General features: G+C 41.5%; 1 protein-coding gene across 1 annotated transcript in view; it reads right to left on the bottom strand.

Annotated features, from left to right (window-relative positions):
* The window catches only part of CDHR1 (cadherin related family member 1), a 39748-nt gene extending 19222 nt beyond the window's left edge, over positions 1-20526 (bottom strand). The window contains exons 1-10 of the mRNA XM_005153629.2: positions 20339-20526; positions 19483-19578; positions 11294-11439; positions 10388-10438; positions 9368-9457; positions 8774-8860; positions 8069-8185; positions 6275-6418; positions 3551-3629; positions 567-667 (exon numbers count right to left, since the gene is read on the bottom strand). Of these exons, the coding sequence (XP_005153686.1) occupies positions 567-667; positions 3551-3629; positions 6275-6418; positions 8069-8185; positions 8774-8860; positions 9368-9457; positions 10388-10438; positions 11294-11439; positions 19483-19578; positions 20339-20399 (972 nt within the window). The 5' untranslated portion in view covers positions 20400-20526. The remainder of the gene's footprint in view (positions 1-566; positions 668-3550; positions 3630-6274; positions 6419-8068; positions 8186-8773; positions 8861-9367; positions 9458-10387; positions 10439-11293; positions 11440-19482; positions 19579-20338) is intronic.
* Positions 20527-21235: the final 709 nt, after the last annotated feature.

Here is a 21235-nt window from a genome sequence, read left to right as displayed (position 1 = left end):
AGACAAAGTAATTGTTTGCCTAAAGTGTTGACAAAATAGAAAAGGAAGACAACATTTAAATTTGCTGTGGTACCACAGGTAGCTGATTTTCACATTGCTACAAGGACTGCAGTCTTGAAAACTCTGCGAGGAAAACTGTACTTGAGGTATTCAGGCAAATATTTGAAGAAGAAAAATTACACACTTTTTTGAGATTTAGTCTGTCATTTCAAATTCTGTTTTGCTGTCGAGGTGAGATTAACTTAAACTGGATATAGTTTGGACAGACAGGCAAACCTAGTTGACATTTCTCTGAATGGAAGGATCAGTTCCTGTAAAGGTTGTTATTTCTCTAGACTCAGAGATGAAATTAGGACAAGATTACTTCATTTGAAAGAAGTCATTTGAGACATGCAATATTCCAAGGAGCAAAACCAATTGCTTGGATTTATACTATCCAGCACTCTTCTCAAATATGGGAGGTAGCTTCTAAAACAGGTAAAGTCAGCTAAATTGAGCTATTTTAGACAATCATGCCTACTCATGGCATTTAAGACCAACAGACTTCAAGTGGCTACAGAACATACCTGAACTTTTAGTTCATACACTTCTTTCTTGAGCTGATTTGGGCTTTTTATAACAGAAATGGCTCCAGTTGTGTTGTCGATTTCAAAGGAACCTTCACTTCCTACAATAAAACCAAGATGCTCTAGCTACACATGACACTTTCTTTTCAAGAGCAAGCATTAGCAAGCTTTGGCAACCAACCATACATTTAATTCACCGTATCTTTGTCAGTATCTGCATCCACCTGTATCAGTAGATTTGAAGCTGATTTTCAGAAATGAAGCACTTCTATGCCCAGTCACAGTGAGACAAAAATACAAGTAAGGTCCAAAAAGGGTTTCGTCCCCTAGAATGGCTCAGTGGATCTCTGGCCCTGTGGGAAGCCACCCTCACTTTCCTCTTTCCCATCCTGGTAAGGTTCCCTGCAAGCCTCAGCATCCAGGCATGCAAATTTGGTACTCATTTCTATTATGCTGTCTTCTTTATATGCTGGTTTAGACAAAAACAGACATTCCTTATTGTATTTAGCAAATGGATAATTAAGTCTGAGAAACAAGAACATTTTTCTCATTAATATCAGCTAAGGTGAAAAGTCTGATGATCTGTCTGAAAGAGACATAGTCACTCTTTCTGTAGACAGCATTTCTGGAGAAGCATCTTCTGCCTTTAGATATTCAGCTGTTAAAAAAGCTCTCAGCCTCTTGCAAGGCTGAACAAAAAGGCTTTTTTGAGAATATGGGGCAAACCCCAGTGGTTTTGCATTGAGGCAAAGTACAACACAGACAGGACAGGGCTGCTGGCTGACATTGGCACCACTGACCTAACTTCCACTGCTCTGAATATCAGTTACATGGCTGCAATCCCTCCAGACCTGGTGAATTTGTGCTGAAGTAAATGTTAGCTTGTGGAGAGGCAGCATGTCTCATCACAATGTCTGCATCCATCTCTCCATCATGCCCAGGGAGAGGACCAGCCAGCAGCACAGGGTGCTCTGCCCTGCTTTGCCAAGGTGGCCCTATGGACACCAGTACATGCTACCTCATATATAGTATTGGTCACAGCATACACTTTGTAGAAGAGCCTACCACTGAAAGTAAGAGAGGAAAACCCTTATAATTAAGGAGATTAAACCTTCAGAAATAACGGATGATGACCTGAATGCCCAGTAATTTTTCTTTCCCTCTAACTCAATTCCAGTGCTAATTTTTAAACCCTCTGATAGTATACCATTTTGGTAATACCTGCAATAACTGTAACCTCATTAAAGTACACTAGATACAACATTGAACAGATATCGACTTATACAATGGTCAATTATTAAGATACATTGGCCTGGAAAGTACAGCCTAATTGAGAAGAAGTGGTTTCAAACCACCATACTTCTGTTATTGCCTAGTTATCATAAGGAAATTGGTAACTCTAAGTGTGTAGCATTATGTGTGTTCCTTCATACAGCATGTTCAGAGGACTGGAGTATTTTCTAAAATTATCCCATACTCCCCAGAGAAAAAAAATGCTTATAAAGAATAAATTTCTTATTTGCTGTATTTTCTCACCCTTTGATAACCCAGCCTGCAGGTATTAGAATGATAGTTTGTCACACGTAATGCACATCTGAAGTGCAGGACAGATTGGCTGTTCTCATATTTTGTTCTTTATTTCTTCAGCTATCTACACACTAAAAGCATATTCTCTTCCCCTCTCTTCCATTTCTTGCTAACAAAACCCTGTTAATGTGCATGAGGAAAGACTGCTCTTCATTATATTTTATGCTACTTATCTGTCATCTGCCTCCATCTTCATTTTCCACTCTTGCCGAATCATTTACCTTTTTTATCCCATACCACCTTTTTGGTCCTTCTCTATTTTCTTTGGAAATCTAATAACTTTCCTTATTAATCTTATTTCCCTTTGACATTTTCACTGGTTCCTCTGCCTTTGCTTATTCTGCTCACTCAATTTCTCCCTTGTCTAGCATATTTTCATCCCACTTATTTGTTTTTACTCCTCATTCTCCACCTTTCTTTTTATCTTTCCTCATTTTCAATCCATTATTTTTTTTCCCCCCAATGTTTCTACTTTCCTTTTACCTATACTCTTTCACCCATTCTCTTGTACTTAGGAGAAGGAACCTCAGCAGGGATCCCATCCCGCATCAAGATAAAACCTCAGCTGCAACCTTCTCTGTTCTCTCTAGACCTTGATTTTTAGATCACATATGACAGTGAAGAACTTGCTGCATAGCTCTGCAACTAAATCTCAGATCTTTCTTATGAGATTCTTGGATGTCTCACATCTGGGAGTTGGGATGCCCAGTTGCCATGGAAGTCTTGGTTTGGAAGAAGAGGGAACCAAACAAAAATGAAAAGGTTGTATCCTGGAATTCAGTTGAGCTAAGTTGTTGACTTCACTAGCTAATAAATCATCAATTCAGCTAAGTCATTATCAATTCAGCTAAGTCTCACATTCACGCTGTTAAAAGACGTGTGACAGACACTCCTAGAATAGCTAATGAACAGCATTAATCTTCAGATAATATCTGCTTTCTTCCAATGCAGTGTACAGACAGTGTCTCTTCACTTATAATTTCTTCCAAGAATTCGTAGGTTTTACCATTTAACTACTTTACCACAATATTAACAAAAATATTCCTCTAGATACCAATTCTGCATCACCCAATGCACTCTCTTGCCTCTCAGATTATTGATGCTCAGCAGCAATGAATTCATCTCCCTGTATGCTTTCTAAAATGACAAGCAGCCTACTGATGCCTAACAAAACACCAGAATTACCAACTCCAAGTGTAGTTCTGTGGACTGGAAAACTCAAACTTAGTGGATTGTATGTTGGCTGTTCTCTGGTAGAAGAAGTTGTCTGAGGTACCTGACATTATTTCATGAGAGTCTATCTCAGCTTTATTAAACTCTAGCATATCCCATTCTAATTTAATGTCAGATCTGGTTTCAACTGCCCTTCAAATTTCATAAAAGAGAAGTCTACTCACCATTCACAATGCTGTAATGAATACTGTTAGGTTTTCCTCTGTCTCCATCAAGAGCAACAACAGTAAGGACTTCCGAGCCCTGGGAAGTAATGGGAAATTACAGTCTGTGTGATGAGATCAAAGAGAAATGAAACTGCAACTGCATATTAATAAACTGAACTTCTGTAAGTCTTTCTGCAATGAGGTGGAGGGGGCAGACTAAGTAATTTTGCTTGTGCTGCATGGGGAACACAGCAATGACAATTGACTACCACCCAGAAAAATCAGTGCTTGGCTTTGCAGGGCAGGAGCTGAATACTACTCCTTGGAGCAACTCTGTTGTTCCTACATCAATAGTTTTAGTTGTTTCTGGGGATGTCACCCATGCACTGTACCTCCAGACAATGTGAGGATGCTCCCCACGGGCTGCTCAGTGCCCACTGCTGTGCAGTGCCAACGGCATGGATGTGAAAGAGCTGCAGACTCTGTGTGGCCACAGAGGTTGGCTAGGCACAGGAGTAGTCGGAAGCCATGGCCAGGTACACCTACTTTGAGCCACGGACTTGGACAGAGGCTTTAGCGTAACCAGTCTGAGACTCAAGGTTTAGTTTGGGTCACTACCAAGATGCCCTCTGGAAGCTGCTGTTGCAGGCTCCTGGTGTAGCTGTGTGACCCATGGCTGCATAGTGTGCTGAGACACAGGCAGCTACTGAGGAGTCATCTGAACTAATTAAAGTCTGCAAAAGCAGAGATCACAAAGCAACTTGACCTACAGAACATTTAGGGCATAAAATTGTGATGTAAATTATGATTTAACTGTCCTTACACCTTCACTGTCTTTCTTTCTGTGCAAGTAATATGGCCATAGGCCAATATGTACCGTGTACTGGAGACCATTTGCTCGTGTGACTACTTCTATCAGTTCAGAACGATGATGACTGTCAGCATTAAAATGCTAACCCAAGTGGCAATGAGCTGTGTAATTTAGGCCTCTCAACTGAAGTTCTACTTTTTGGGGCTGTAAAACCAGGGAACACCGAAGCAACAGTCAGTTAGTCACAAATGTCTACATTTTCATGGCAGCCCTTGTGTGAATTTTTCAAACAAGAGCGAGTCTCTGTTAGAGCAACTGGAAATACAGAACTGTATTTATTATCATTTATGTTGGAAGCTGCAATAAAATCTGCCCACTGAGCAAAATGCAGTACGGTCCCTTTGAAAGTGACAGAGTACTTATAAATCCTGACAATGCCAACAAGGAGAAACAAAGGAAGGTGACAAAATTAACACCAAACATGCAAACAACACTAAAATCAGCTAGTGCCTCTCTCTCTGTGGACTACATTCTAATAGCAAAATCCACACTGAGAAGGCCTGATTGGTGCTTCCATCATTATAATATCATAATGGTGTAAGTTATGAGCTCAAGCTGGATGTAATTAACATTTATTGACTCCCGTTTCCATAGTAAACACTAACTCCTGTATGCACCTGATAGGTTTTTCAAGATCTATACCTAACTATGCAGAATAAATCAATATACATAATATCATTCATTATGAACATCTGCAAAACACACAAGCATTGCTTCTCTGCCCTGCTGAAATGTAACAGCCTAAGCACTGAACTACAATATACAGTCATACAAGGGCTGCAGTGTACACTGGAGTTCTGGGCAGAAAATAAAGACACCATCTTTTCCTTAGCTCAAAGGGAGATCAGCTGAATAATATGCAATCACATTGCCAAAGAGAGCAATAGTTTAATGTTGGGTAATTTCATTAGTAGATACCATTTCTCATCCTATGTATGAAGAAAATTTTAACTAAATCTTCTATATCAGGGTGAAAACTGATCCGTACACAATATCATGCCATTGCTCAGATATAAAGAAAATACATTAGTTTGCAGCTTCAAGAATATGTGGCTGAAAGCATCATGGTGGATAAAAAAAATATCATAGCAAATAATTTATTATAAGCAAATCTGCTGTTAGGCATTTCTGAGGAGTTGGCACAACCAGGATCTCAGTGTACTCCTTGGATTCTGTGTCTATGACAGACACAAAGTGATATTTTAATCAGCAGACCCATGCAACAGATGCAGCGTCCCCGCTTGTGAGTAGTTCTCCTAAGTGTGAACCTGCTTGCTTGATCATCTGCTGGGTTTTAGGCCTGGGAGGACATTCTGCCTGTCTAACCATCACTGAGCAGAAAGCATCCTGCATTTTGGGGGTGTCAGGATTGCTTTTCCCCAGGTTATATCTATAGGACAGCAGAAAGAGTCTAGAGCAGTCAGGCACAAATTCTCATCACACCTTGCACAAACAGCTATTGGTACTGAACTGATCAACTGTTAAATAAAAGCACTGTGAAACCACACAGCACACAAACACATAAAAGCTGCTAGCATGATGTGTTTGGGTGAGGTAGCTGGCAATTTGTTTAAGCCTTCAGGCAAGGTCTCAGCTACAGAAGAGCTCTTAGTCACTGTCTGGGCTTAGACCAACATAAATGGGCAGAATCCTTTTTTATTTTAATAACAGCAACAGAAAGCATTTCATGACAAATTTGCAATGAATATAAATAAGAACAAGTCAGATTTGGTCATCTCATTGCACCTAGGAGTCAAACCAGAGTTTAGGTCCCAGTTTCCAATAAAGCCTGTGCTAGAAACCATAGGGCCATTATCACTGAGATGTGACAGGTTGCATTTGTTCTCTTACAGGCAAAACCTAGCACTTACTGCAAGTGTATCCTCATAAACATATCCATAGTAGGGAGTCCCAATGAACATGGGAGGAGTGTCCTGAACGTCCTCCACATTGACAGTAACTGTTGTTGTGGCTGAAAAGACTTTGTTGTCTCCCCGGAGCTTCCCACCACCATCCTAGAAGAGAAGTCAGCATCAGATCCCTCTGCTGAAACATGTCTGCAAATCAGCTGCATGTGCCTCATGAGCCTTCAGAAGCCCAGTACCAGGAATCCCTTCCCTCTCTCAATACACAGATTAATCTCTGCTGCTCTATTCCCTTCTCTGTTCCATTTGTCTGCTCCCTCTCTGATGGGGAAGACAGCCTGCAGCTCCTCAGAAGTAATTTCTTGTATTACAAATAGTTGTGCCAATATATGCAGTCATACATGATCTTTTATCAACAACACAGGGGACACAGGAAATTCAAGGGTTTTTTTTGTGGTTTTTTTTTTTGTTGCAGAGAAAAAAAGAATGTTAGAAACTGATGTAAAAAGTTAGTGGCTAAGGTCTATAGCTTTTCATCCCATGTAACCTTGTCATAAACACAAGGCAATGCACAGTAGCAAGCTAATGCATTTCTAGAGGGAAATTAAATAGTGCACATGATCAAAGTCTCCTAGGGCCTCTTACGTGATAAAGTGAAAGCACTGAGGAGCTGTGCAGCCAAGAACTGTTAGATAGCCAAAGTGTATAAACAGTCTCTGGGGGCTTGACTACAATCAACACTGTGCTACCGGTACACAGAGCCAATTAGAAAGATGAGTTGCAATTTCAGAAGCTTTTAACACCTTCAGTCTCAGAGCACCGGCTGGAAGTCAGTAGTCATGCTGCTGTATAAAAGTGTGACTTGTTCAGCATGTCTGCTGTACCAGTTCTAAAGTTTCAGTTTTTTTCCCCTCCTTCCTGCCCCAAAGGCACTATTAAAGCCAAATATTGTTACTTCTCCCCAAAAGAACCCTGGCTAAATAAATACATAGAAGGATCTGTACATTTTCCATAAAATATAAGAAACTCCGAGTCCCCATAAGTAACACCCAAATCATCCTTTCTCCACCCCTGCAAGTCTGTCTGTGTGACAGGTCCTCACAGGATCCTGAGAGACTTTACTTGAGAACCCATAAACTTTTAATGCCTGTTCTGAATCCTCAGCTGAGCCACAGGCACAGCACTGCTGACAATGACAGTGGCAAGAAGGGATGTGCAGCAATATCTGCAGGATTTGAATAAGCTCCTGCCACAAGGCAGCAGAGAAGTAAACTTAACCATCCACAGATGTTTCCAGAAGAGAAGTCAGTCACTTGTGCTGCACTGGGTCCAGCTGTGTCCTGTATCTTACTGTGGCTAATGACTGTGACCTGCACAACCTGCCTGCCAGGGGTTTGCACTTGTTGAAGTAAGGCCATGCCTTGGGCTGCATAGCAGAGCCCTGAACTCCTCCATTTGACAGAATGCTGATGCCTTTTGGAGTTAGGACTGCATACACAACCCTTCACTTCTAGGTGAGTCTCAAAATGCACAGGTGACCTTCTACAGTGGGGCGTGCTATCCTGCTCCTGCAGCATGAGTGAAATGTAGGAAACCCTGTGCCAAACGCCAGTCATCTTTCCCCATCAGTCCTTCTCACTTTTCCCTGTTACCCCACATACCTCCAGATGTTACAAACGGAGTGACCCTGCTGCCTCAGTATTATGCTTCATGTTTCAGCAAACCTTTAAGTCACACTTGTATTTGAACTAATAACTCAGATAAACCCCCTACCTCTGTAGTTTGATAAAAGCTTTATACCTTGGCTACGACAACAATAAAATGTGTTCGTGACTTCTCATAGTCCAGGGTGACCCCTGTTTTGATGCGCAGGACACCACTGTGACGGTCTATTGTAAACTTATTAGCATGGATGTTCTAGAAGAGAAGAAATGAAACAGAGAGAGATTACAGGCATGGAAATAACACTGCCAAAGGGATTCATCTTTAATTTCATCTGCTAAGGGAAAAAACTAGAATAATGATATGGCTTGGGTGAATAATGAATTTCACCTCTGTGTGTTTATGAACAATTCATGAACCAACCACAAGTCTATCATTATTCAGAATAAATTAGTAACCTGCAATGTAGATTTTTGCAATCTTTTATTATTTCATTTTGAAACCTTAAACTTCGGTTAACAGTGCTCATTGCATGGGAAGAGATAGGGAGGCTTAACAGAAAAAAAGATGAGGGGAAAAGGAAAAAGAAAACAAGGTTTTGTCCCTTAGTATTTCAAACTTCTACAGGCCTAAACAAAAGTAGGAAGTTTGCTTGCATAGATTATTGTCAATAGAGTCGTGTTTCGGTGAATTTTGCAATACACAAATGAAACTTCAAAGGACAAAATTGGCCCTATATGGACTAGTAGCAGTCTCAATCCTCAAAGTCTTTCTTTTTTTAACCTGATTTCTGAGATCTCAGTAAATGAGAGATGACTTCTGAGGGTACAGGTAAAACCTTACCTGCAAGAAGTAGGTGATACTTCCTCCAGAGCCTGTGTCTTTGTCCACTGCCTCAGTCTTAAAAATACTGCTGCCAGAGGGAGTGTTCTGTGACCAGAAAGAGTTATCAGAGTTATGCCAAAGTGGAAAACAGGGTGAGTTAGAAGAAGTGGAAAATGAACATGCAAGGAAGCAGAACAAGAGAGTGGTGGTAGAAAGAGTATAAATGCATTGAGGGAACCAAAAAGCAGAAGGAAAAGAGAGGCAAGAGATTAAAAATGGAGGGTTCTGGAGAAGAACAAGAAGGGAGAAACACTTTTGGGAATAAAAATGACAAAAAAATTCAGCTAAGACAGGACACAATTTATTCCCTCTGAAGTCAAGTCTGAAAGCCCCCAGCGACTCACATCTTGGAGCTTACCCACAGAATAGCACACTTTAAGTACATACAGACCTGTTCCCTAAGTTTGAAGTGAATATTAACTATCTATCCAAACCCTATACCAAAAGAATGCAAGTTAGTCCTGCACACCTTGTTATTTTACTGAAAAAATACTAGCTCCCCTTTACATCATATTGATATATACTTCCAGTATGCAAAATAACTTCACCAACCTCTGGGACCTGGACTATGTAAGGTGTATTGATGAACTCTGGGCTCTCATCATTAGCATCCATTACAAGGATCCTGACTTTTTCAGATACCTGGAGTAGAATATGAAGGGCATATTAGGACTCAAGCTGATTTTCAACATGTTCATATGCCTACGAAGTCAAAGTTAATGAAATATTATGTTGTAATAGAATATCTTTGCACTACACTACCAAAAGTGAGTACACAAAAGAAGATAGAGGAAATCCCATTTGGTTTCCCACTATTTGGTCCCACTATTTCCTAATTACAGAGGTTGCCAGGGCAGTTGTGGCTGTAGGACACTGGCACAGCAGTAATCTCACTTACTTTGTGTGAGATGAGGAAGGGCTCTAGAGTTATCCAGTCTTATCTATAGTAAGTGTCCTACTTTTATGGCACATCTAGTGATGAAGCCCGGGTCTAATAACCTGGCTGTGGCAGCATCTGTCCATAAACTGAAAATGCCAAGTAGAATTAAGGTTGGATGTTTGCGCAATGCCTCAGATAAATCCTCAGGTTAGATGTGAGCAAAGTTTTGATCAGCAGCAGACAAGAAACCCACACACACCTTTGTCTAAGCAAATCTTAACATCACATGCTAGAGCAACATTGCGGAGGTGGAGGGACAGTCAGTTCTTGGGTGTCCAATGCTAGTTCCTATAATGACATGTATTTCTCCAAAGAGCCTGTAAGATCTTTCTTAGGTACAAATACTACTGATCTGAGAGTGAAACTTCAGAGGAAACTGCTGTAATTCTGCAAGACACTAAGTAAGTCAGTCTTTCAGCTCACACTACACTGTAATTATCCTCAAATATCCGAGCAAGAAGCTGGAGTGAGACTTGAGTTATTGGGAGCTCAGTGGCTCTTGAAAGAGAAGGTAAGACTCTAATGAGATTATGTTTTCTGATAAAATGAGATAGTCCCTGTAAGGCAATTTAATAGGAGGAGGCATATGGAGACAGACAGTTTTACAAGCTACAGCATAATTAAATACTCACTGTACTCAGGCCATCTGAAATACTGACAATAACTTCAATCTCATCTTCCTTCTGTAATCCAAGAAAATTCCTTTGTTAGAAAGATGGTGTTTGCCCTGATTGAAAAAGGGACTGCAGATTTAAATGTGTCTCAGCAGGCAGGTGAAATACCACAAATCAATCACAGCAGAGGCTAGGAAGACCACTCAAAGGCTTCAGCTGTGGGCTTCCTTGGACTTTCAGTGGCTACTGTCAGGAACTGGTTGGTCTGGGAATCCCTGTTGTCCTATAGGAAAATCAGTCATCTTTGTCAGTCAACTAAGGAAAATCAGTCATCTTTTTCAAAAAATACTCCATAAAAAGGTACAATTGGCTCAAAATTATTTTGTTACAGTACGCAGTATTTTGAAGGGTATAATAAGAACTGTGTACCCTTCACTGTGAAGGAAACGTGAAGGGTTCAGTGTCTGTATTCCCAGAATACAGCTGCCTTAGGTCACTGTTGCTGGGAACATCTTTACCCTACATGTTTACATGAGCTGAAGGACTATGGTAGAACTATAGAAGTATTCCAGAACACCACAAATCTCTCTCCTAATGACAGGTGAGTCCCTGTCTGAGGATGAGAGGACTCTAACCACCCTAAGTGCTTGATGGAGTGCAGCTGGGGGAAGATAGGAATACAGAATAAACTTCTCTTTAACAAAAAGCTGGACAGACAGCTGCTGAGAAATTTGATAGCTGTGTCAGTGGCAAAAGTCAACTGACAAAAACCCTTAATGAGTGAAGCATAATGTCTCAGAACTACAAAGCATATTACATGTTTTGGGGGAAAATAAGCTGGTGTTGTGACTCAAAGCTGAAACCAAGGACATTTGCTGCAGACAGACATCCATGAACACAGGGAGTGGTGCCATTTCACTCTACCTCTCTGTCAAGCTCCTCAATCAGTGTAACGTTTCCAAGGCTCTGGTCAACAGAAAAGTAGCGTCTTGATCCAGCTTCATAGGCCAGGCTGTACATCACGGGATCTCCTTCTGGGTCAGTTCCATTAAGAGTGTACACATGGGTACCTGAAATTTTGCATTTAACAGTGTTTTGCTGTGGTTACTTCACTCAGTATTTCATAGGTCTGTTCTTTAGGGACTTAGCTACATTGCAGCAGGCAAACCTTTTCTGAAGAAAACCCACTTACTCATATATATGGAGATTTATATATATGATATATATGATAGGATGTATGGATAAGAAGACAGTCCAATACTCCTGATTGCCATCTTTTGGACTACTGATTAAACCAAGTTTATCTGCACTGGTTGCTCCCACTTCAGGGCTTTTCAGTGCCTAGATCAACACTGTTCACATAATTGTGTTTACACAGATGACAAGCTCTTGACTAACTGTCAGCCCAGGTGAGTCAGAAGTGGTGCTGTTATAGGACTGGGCGACAACATCAGCAGTACCAGAGGCTCTCCCATTTTCTATGGAAACAATAACATTGTGAAGCAGCAGGCAAAGGATCTGGCAATGGAAAGCAGCACTCCCACAGGAGTGGACCTAGGCTCTGACGCTCAGGAGATGCAAGGGCATTTGCAGACTTTTCCACTTTCAGAACTAATTAAGGCAAGAGGCTTCTTTCCTGATTCACTCCCCCTCATTAGCTCCCTCTCATTAAATTCTCTACTTGGCAAACCCACTCATGCTCATGCCAATGAATAAATTCTCATCAATGTATTTCTTTCCAGGCTGAGGAAACAGAGATTGCTGTTGCTATTTTTTGACATGTGAGAAGTTGGTGCCAGTTATCCCAGAAAACTGACTGTTTATCACAAGTGCTGCTTCCTGGGGGAGTTATAACACTCACGGTTTCAAAACACAGGAAGGGTTTATCAGGATTCTATGTTTTAAACTTACACGTCTGTCATTTTACTGTGCATGAATATCTTCATGCAAATAAAACTTCAAGCACCTTACAAATATCAGTTAAATAAGCCTGAAATATAAACCAATGCCATCGTTTCCTTCCAATGCACTGTGCCTTGTGTATGTTATCTGAGATACTCAAGTTGCAGAGGTCTGGAACAGAAATTCAGCTTTACATCTAAGTTCTCTGCACTGGAAATACTGTAGCCAAGTGACTCAGTGGTTAGTTGTGAGTTTTGCTTGTGCATGGGACTCAAAGATATGATGGGAGGATCCTGCTAAGAAAGACAGCCAAAAGTGAAGGAAGAACACTGTTAAAGGGAGCCCAGAGGACTCCTATTTTGACTCAATTCTACCCTGGCCCTGAGTTTGCATGATTTTTACTTTTGTACTCAAAAGTCATAACCTTTTGTTCTCATGCCCTCTCTGCAGTAGCAGTGGAGTTTTTCACTGGCCTGGTCCATAAGCTTCTGTTAAGCTTTGGTTAAGGTCCTGCCCACAGCACTAACAGATCAGCTTGTCGAATGTTTCCTCAGTTTTGCAATGCAACCTTTCATTCCTCATGTCCTTATTCTTTGGCATGCAAAATGTGAAGCAAACAGATCAGTGGGCTTAACAGACAGGCAACGTCCAGGCTTCAGAGGTGATATTTAGCAAACATGGCTGTCATCTTTGCATAACAACAGATTATGCCAAGCCATGGGGGATCTGTGCTCACTTATGAGTAACCTTTCTTATGATAATTACCAGGACAATATTTGGGTGACTTTGTACAGACAAATGTTCACATTGCAAAATCCAGTGGGCTCAAACCACAGACCCTGTTATAAGCTGGCTCAGCCATCCGACAAATGTTCAAGATTTGGAAAACAGGTTCATAAAACTACAAAACACTTTTCTTGGAGTCTTTCCCACAGAACAGAGTACAAAATAACAACTCATCTGTAACTGAGATTCGCCAAGATTATTAGGGAAAGACAATGGGTGGTATGATGAGACACTTCTCTCATTGGAACTGAAATGTGTAAGTACAAAGAAATGCAAGGAGAGGAATAAGCTAGGCTAATACAGTGTCCTGAAAGGACACCTGCATCCTAACATAGCTGTCTGCATAACAGACAGCAATTTCAAGCCTGTTGAAGGTTCTGCAGCACCAGAACTGAGTGCATTTATTCGTGTTTTTCAAAAGCTTTGTCTTAATATCACAACTGGGGCCAAACGGAGAATTCAGGTGTTGACTACCAGCGCTTCATTGGCATCTTTATCAATACAGTGCTTTCCTTCAGCCTCTTTTTGGCCATTAGAAGTTTTTATTATTAGCTATTTTTCTGTCCTTTTTTCTTCACTTTTCCTGTCCCTTCCACTTTATACACCTCTGACTGTTCTGCCTGTTTCTACCTCATGTGCAGTGGAGAAACAAGATGGTCATCATGACCTACATCTGGAGTCTATCGGAGCCTGCAGGCAACAAGCAGGCACAAGCTCTAGTGCTATGACTGGGGCTGCTCTGAACCACCCACCCTGGTAGTACGAACAGAACATGTGCTAAAGAATAATGGACTACGAATGTTTAGGTGATTATGTTTGAACATGGGCTGCTTCTTCCAATCTCACAATTGTCTCTCCCACATTTTCTAGGAATTTTCTTACAAGGAAAACAGGAATTTTCTGGCTGCTGAATGTGAGAAGAAACATTGATATCGGTGCAGACTCAGATTACTGAGGTTTCTGAGGAAGTAATGAGGGATGTCATTGATCCATTTACATTGGACTGTCTGTTTCCTAGCTAAAACTGATACTTTTTCATTTTTCATAACACAGAACACGTGTGTGCACTTTAAATTAGATTGTGGATCAAAATTTCTTTCTCTAGCTCATTATAATTCTTTTTCTCCTCTGAATTGCACAGTACTCTCTGTATCATTAACACCTCTGAGAACACTTCTCAGCACAGTGTTAATGCCAATTAAAAATCTCCTCTCAGTGTGTCTCCACTTGCTGAAAAGAAAATAAATGAGAAAAACAGCTAAAATCTTATCAGTGAGGACCAAGTAAACAACCTCTCCTTGTCAGAAAGATAAGGGAATTGAAGAATCTTTACCCAAGGAGTTAGCAAATACTGTGTAAGGGCCCTGGTTGAAGAGCTACATGTTCTGAGTACCTAAGGGATGGCACAGCAAGCTAGGATAGAAAAGCCCCAGGTTGCTGCATGCTGCTCCCTGCTACAGCTGCTTCCCAGGAGCCATTCCAGGCTTTCACTCTGTTTTCCTATTCCATCTTAAATATCATTTGCTCTTTGCTCCTGCCACTGAAGATGAATGGCTGCTCCATGATGCCATTGCTCCATTTTACTTCATTTCTGACTTAAATTTATTCACAGCCAGGCTGGTTTTGCTCTGTTTTTCTCTGGGGGCTGGTTTTGTCCTCTCACTGAAGACACACTCTCAGCTCTGCTCATCTCATCTCAGCAATCAAATCCTCTCCCTGCCAAGCCAAACAAGCCAAACACATTTTGGACTCATGCTAAGTTCCCCATTGTCCTTTGTCACTACATCTGTTAACAAGATGCTGAGAGGGACATCTATGGCCATGCTCCCAGGACAGGGCACCTTTGTTGCCAGTGTCACAGCAAATACCATCTTGCCCAGTTTTCCATGCTTGCTCTGCACCTGTCTCAGCCATAGACTCATTTCCCCACCAGGAAAGGTGATGGACAGTTAACACAAAACCTACATACAGCTGCTTTACACTCCAAGCTCACCCCAGGAAAGAGAGCTCAGGCTCTTGGAGGACATGGACCAAGAACATCTACCTTCCCATTCACTACCAGCTACCTGCTTCCTGCACACAGCCAGGTGAGTCCTGCTCCCTCCCTGCACACAGGCACACTGTGCTGCCTGCAAAGCTGTGGTTTACAGGTTTATTCTGGAAGCTTCTAGTTTTTATAGGAGGAAGACTTTAATTTCTGCAAAAACCTGAATATTTTTGCCCCTTCAAAATATTAGCCTTTCTGGAACCATCTGAATGTGATGTGTTGGTGGGTCTATAGGTTTCAAGGCACAGTTTGGGACAAATCATCCAGGTCTGTGTCCTTTCTAGTCAGAAAGGAATTATCATTTTTGAAGATAAAAAAGATGTGTGTCAACTCTTTCACTGGGATTCTCTTGGTGACAAGGAGGGCTGGAAATGGGGGGTAGAAAAAAATCCTTACAGGTTCAGCTATTATGTCTGTGAAGGATGAAATACAGAACCACATACAGAGAGATGGCAGTGTCAGGGTGGGATTGCTGAGAGCTGAAGGAAGGACAAGGAAACACTTCAGCAGGGATTCTCACCAGTATTGGATCAGGGTGAGAAATGATAGGTACCACAGAGGACAAGAGGGCTCTCCACAGCCAGCTAAGAAGGATGGGAAGAACTGAGACCAGGAGTGTGCAGGAACAGCAGGGGAAGCTTGAAGGGCATTGATGATGGTTGGGCTTTGAGAGAGTAATGAACTTAGGCCTTCCCTGGGCTTTGCAGCTCTTCTCAGTCCCACTCTGTCCTCACTATGAAGGCTTACAGGGATTAATGAGGTAAGATGAAACAAACAACCTGAAATAGCATCCCACACATGCCTTAAGACCTTGATTAGGACAAGCACATGTACTTTTGTATGTACACAGGCAACTCTTTGCAAAGACAAACAGCCACACAAAATGCAACTGCTACTTCAGGTCATAACTTTCCCCATTCTTCTTAAATCTGGCACAGGAAAAGACTGCTGTTCTGGCCTTTCTTACCTCAGGGGGTCTCATGCTCTGCAGCAATAAATGGGATCTGGGAATCTGCAGACATTTTAAAGCTTTCATACAGAAATAGTATTTGCTCTTTTTAGGATAGCTTCTGTCACAGTGTATGTAACTTGGTAGATTACAACTATCTGTAAGTAAGCAAAATTGCATAAGGGAAAAGAAAGTCAAGTTAAGAATGATATAAGCAGGATAATGTGATTTTCTTGAATTTGATGCATTCATGCAGCCTCAGCACTGCAATTTTTCTTTCTATAGTCACAAAGACAATCCATCATCTCCTTTCAGCGCTCAAAATGCTCCATGTTCCTTGCCTACAGATGCCTGGGAATATAACTAGTACACATCACCTTGCCAACTGCTTGTAATCTCAGCAAGGCCAAAGACTGTAAAATTCCTGGAGGTTTATTAAAGCTTCTGTCCATGACATTGCTGCTGCTGAGAAAAGTGTCCTGCCTATGACTCCATGTTTTATGTAAGCACAGTGAAGACCTAATGGCAACCTGCCTAATTTGCAGCACCTAAACCTGAGTGGAGCCATCCAGAATCAAACATATGGAAGTTTTAATCCCCCTGTTTTGCCACTGATCATCCTCCTCAAACTGGAAGATGACTGCTGGAGTGCGGATGCTTGAGACTGCACATGGATATGGGGGACCAGATATCTTCTCCTCCTTCTGGAGAAGATCAGTGTAGAGTGATGAAGAGCAACAGCCTCTTCTGTGGTGTGAGACCCATCACTGGGGTCACAGAAAAGGGTAAGCTTGGTAGCCATTTAACACAACTGAGCTCTGTCACGAAGCTCTGACTGTGGTCTGACATGAACACCGGTCCTTTCACCCTGCATAAAGCTGAATGCACACCCAGCACTGCAGCACTGAAGTGTTGGTGTCATTTGTGCCCTCCCCTTGAAGAATCCCTGCCAAAGCATCTCCACGGGGTGAGTGTGCTAACATGGGTAGGGGGTAGCCACAGCAATTTCCATGGCGCGAACTGCAAACACCCATATTCCAGTGGGATTTCCCAAAGTGCTTTCAGGAGAGAGGACCCTGCAATACTCACAGCTTTTAGTCAAAGTGTTCTGGGAATTAGCCCGAAGAATCACTGGCAGCTGCATGGCAAAGCTACCACATTTGTAGTTCTCAAAAGTAAGGTCTCATCTCCCTTTCCCAAGAGTTTCTCTAGGCCCTTTGGAAAAACCTAAGCTCAACACTTTCCTAAGCTTTCACCTCAGAGAAATGCTTTTGGTGGCACCTTTGCAACGTCAGCTCAGAAGCTTCTTCTCTTGTCTTTTAAAGCACATTTATATAGCAAATTAGAATTTCAAGCCAGGCACTGTAACCACACTCTGGATGAACCAGCAGGCGTGAGGCACAGCAGCACTGAAGGCAGAGCAGCTTGAGCTTTTTCACTGCTGCAACCCAATTATAAACTCTCCAGGGACCCCGATGTACCTAAACTGGCTGCTAATGTTACAAAAGCACATACAAAACCCACCATGTATTTGTCATAATCCTTCCCTGGGCTAGTTAGAAGAACAGTAACCTGGGTTCTGATCCCCCACACTCCTGTTTTCCTGTTGAAGCACGCATGCTCTCCTTTTTCCCCTACCTGGAGCCCCACAGCTGATGCACTGTGTCTCAGTGCTGGCAAATTACTGCATTTTGCTGCTTCAGGGAGGGCTGTCATCCGAGAGTACATGTGGTGCTGTGCTCTTGATAGGAAGGACATTTCTGACTGTGTTGCAGCTCTGTGCCATCTTTAGCTCCCCAGCCTCATGCAGGTAGAGGCTGATGCTCTGTAAATGTCTGCAGTCTGGCACCACACAAGGGGATGAGAGTTTGATGACAAGCAACTTGTACTGCATGCAGTTTGAGTGGTGGAGCTGGCAAACACCACCCCAAACTGAGTTGGAGCTCCATTCTGTGGCTATCTGGCATTACAAGCCTTATGTACACTAGCAGACGAGTGATTCCACTGGCTAATCTTACTCCAGCAATCCTCAGAGCTGTCTGGGTCACCAAGGCTGAGCAAGTGTGGTTTCTGCATGAATCCAGAAAGAAGCACAGCAAAACCTGCAGCTGCTTGACCTGCTTCTGGCTTTTGCAAGTGCCACTACATTATTTTTGGCTTTCAGCTGAGGTTTCCACCTTAAGCCTGGCCAAGCTTTTAGCAAATCCCTTCTGCATCATAAGCAAGCTCTTTTTAAGTTCTTTGGCTAGATGCGTCACTTCTATGCTATGTCACACCTTCTCCTCTTCTCCAGTTGAGCAGGCAAAGAAGAAATCATTGCTTCCTAGTCACCCTCTCCTCATCCTTTGGAATGCCCAGCATGGATCTTGGCTGACACTGACTACTGGGCTAGAAATGGAGACTTTGAGCAAAGGCCAGGTAACTGCTTCCCAGAGCAATGAGTGACCCTGGTCATGTTTAGGAAGGCAAGGCCAGCAGTGTTGGTCTTCCAGATGGGGCTGTGCCCTCTGGATCCTTTTCTTGCCCCGCTGCCTAAGCCCTGCGAAGGGTTTGGGTGCAACCTCTGCACAGCCATCTCCTTCCTCTATGCATGAGGCAGGTAATAGATAGTACTCAGTTTGCAATAGCTAAGCACTCTCCTGATATAGACTGTAAAAGCTACAGACAAACAGGAGAAAATCCTAGCCCAAACCTCAGTACAATGTCTGAAGAAAAGGCAGTGTTCACCACTGTAATAGATTTTGCATATATTTTTCTTTAATGTTCAGAAATTATTCTTTCTCCATGAAAAATATTGATTATAAATGGCATTTTTGTTCTTACTGAATTTTTCCTAATGGAACTACAGTTAAAAGAAGCATAAATAGACCTGCCTTAAAATGCGGAAAGCTGAAAAACGTATCAATTTTTGAATGTTCAATAAAACAAACCCTTTTTGGAAAACATCAGTTATTTGGACAAAGCAATTTTCGCTCCGAGTAGAAACATTTTCTACCATAACATTTGTACCATAAACATGAAAAATGTGAAAACTGCTGAAGAAAATCATTACTTTTCAATGTACGGTTTGTTTTCACCAAGGCTGATAAAATTACTAACAACTAGGCTTTCTTCTCATAAGTATCTACAAATTGGTAAGAAGCCCCTCACCCCCATTAATTCATTTCAGATCCCAGAAATATCTGTGCTCTGATGTTGTGGACCAAGAAAAGCGGAGCTAAAATCGGTGTTTCCATTCAAAATTGAAATTCAAACATGTCATTTTCAAATTCAAACATGTCATTTTAAATTTGGGCCAATTAAAAGCTTGAGAGAAAAGCACATAATACCACAGTACATAACAACAACCGACAACAAGATATATGTTGCTAATCAAAAGAGCAAGAAGGTCCAGTGCCACAATTTAAACATACTCATTTTAATACTGACCCACAGGTGTGTCCTCCGAAAGGCTGAGAAGTGCCATGTTCCCATTGGTGCTTCTGGCTCCATTATCAAAGAAATAGGGGGCATAATTTGCCTGAACTGCAATTAAAACAAAACAGAAGCCAAATAAAAGCATTTTGTAGGTGGCAGTTATTTGGCTTTGTTACCTGACTTTCAGTGAACACGAACTGATTGGGAAATACTATGAGTGTGTAACTTACATATTTGCTGCAATGGACTTTCAGAACTATATCTGTGCAGGTATTTGAAATAATATTGCATCTACATATCACTGTGATGGTATTCACACAGCAGCAAATAGAGGAAGAGTATATGGAAAAAACCCCAAACAAAACCAATAGAAATACACCAAGCAGCAGGGTCTCTTTAAAACATCTCAGTCACACATAGCTTCATTGCAGAATTAACCCTTTCAGCTTCCAGTGACTGTACACCTCTCACATACCCTATACATATAAGTCTGAAACTTTCCCACTGCCTCAGTACCTTACCCAGTATTCTAACCACATTGTGCCTTAAACTTACGCCTATGGCAAGAGCAATTACCCAGAATGAAATAGTTACTTACTTCCTGCCAGACAACAGCAAAGTTAAAACAAAGAAAAAAGAAACAACAAATTAGTTGTCATTCTACTGACTGACTATTAGAGCTTCAAAACAGCCCGTTTGAAACGGAACTCTGAATTATAAACACAGAGAGTAACATTTGCACAGGGATCAGTTGCCAAGGAAAATATTTCAGGACAACATTACCACATCAGTAAGGATTAATACAGGATTTAAGGTTATGCTTGTACCCTCCTGCATTCTTATTTAACAAATTGATTCTTGTACTCACCCAGACAAACGTGCACCAAACTGAGAAATAAGGAGGGAGTGAAATGCCTTACATGCTTCATCCCACTGCAGAAAGTGCCAATTTCTTCTCTGTTTCAAGGTATGGGTCTTTTGGTTTGTTTTGATTTGGTTTTCTCTGTGAAAGGTCCAGGAAAGTGTCCTTCAGACCGATGTAGCAGAGAAATGTGCAAGAGGCAGTAACAGATGCTAAGATGTTAAGCGGATGACAAGTCTTAATTTCTGAGGAATTTAAAGAAGCTCCTTCCTACTACCTAATTAGATCAATTACTTTGCAGGGAGCTGTGGGACTCGTTTCTGAGTCAAAATTTGGAGGAATCAGTGAACTCTCACAGATTCTGCTTTTAGCACCGTGTTTGTGATGTCCAAGCACACAAGTCAGACAGAAGGTAAAGTAAAAAACCATTTTCATTCTAAACTCTGTCTTCAGCTCTCTAATCCAGCCCTCTATCTTGAGAACTAAAAGAGTTTCCCCTTTATTTTAGCTTTGGTAATCTTAAGAAACTACAAAGGAAGAAAATCCAACATTAGCAACAAACAATAAATGTGATTGCTCCTCATTTAAAGGAAACAATCACATTTATGATAGCAAAAAGTACACAAAATTGCATGCGAAAAACGCACAAGTCAAAATGCTGTTTTGAAGAGCTGGCCTGATCATTTAATTCTTAAACTGCATGAATTTCTCAGAGTGTCTTTTACATTCAGCAGGTAATTTTTGACCAACATACTAAAAATTGTGTTGAACCACCAAGTTAACAGAGTAGCTTTTTTTCATTGCTTGCTTTGATTTTCTGCACATAAATGGTGCTTGCACTACTGCACAATATACACCATCCAATAATTATAGAGTTAAAAAGCAGTAACCCTGGGAAGTTGC

Source organism: Melopsittacus undulatus, chromosome 4 (genome assembly GCF_012275295.1).
Source record: "Melopsittacus undulatus isolate bMelUnd1 chromosome 4, bMelUnd1.mat.Z, whole genome shotgun sequence".
Taxonomy (NCBI): domain Eukaryota; kingdom Metazoa; phylum Chordata; class Aves; order Psittaciformes; family Psittaculidae; genus Melopsittacus; species Melopsittacus undulatus.
This window is presented reverse-complemented; position numbering and strand designations above follow the sequence as displayed.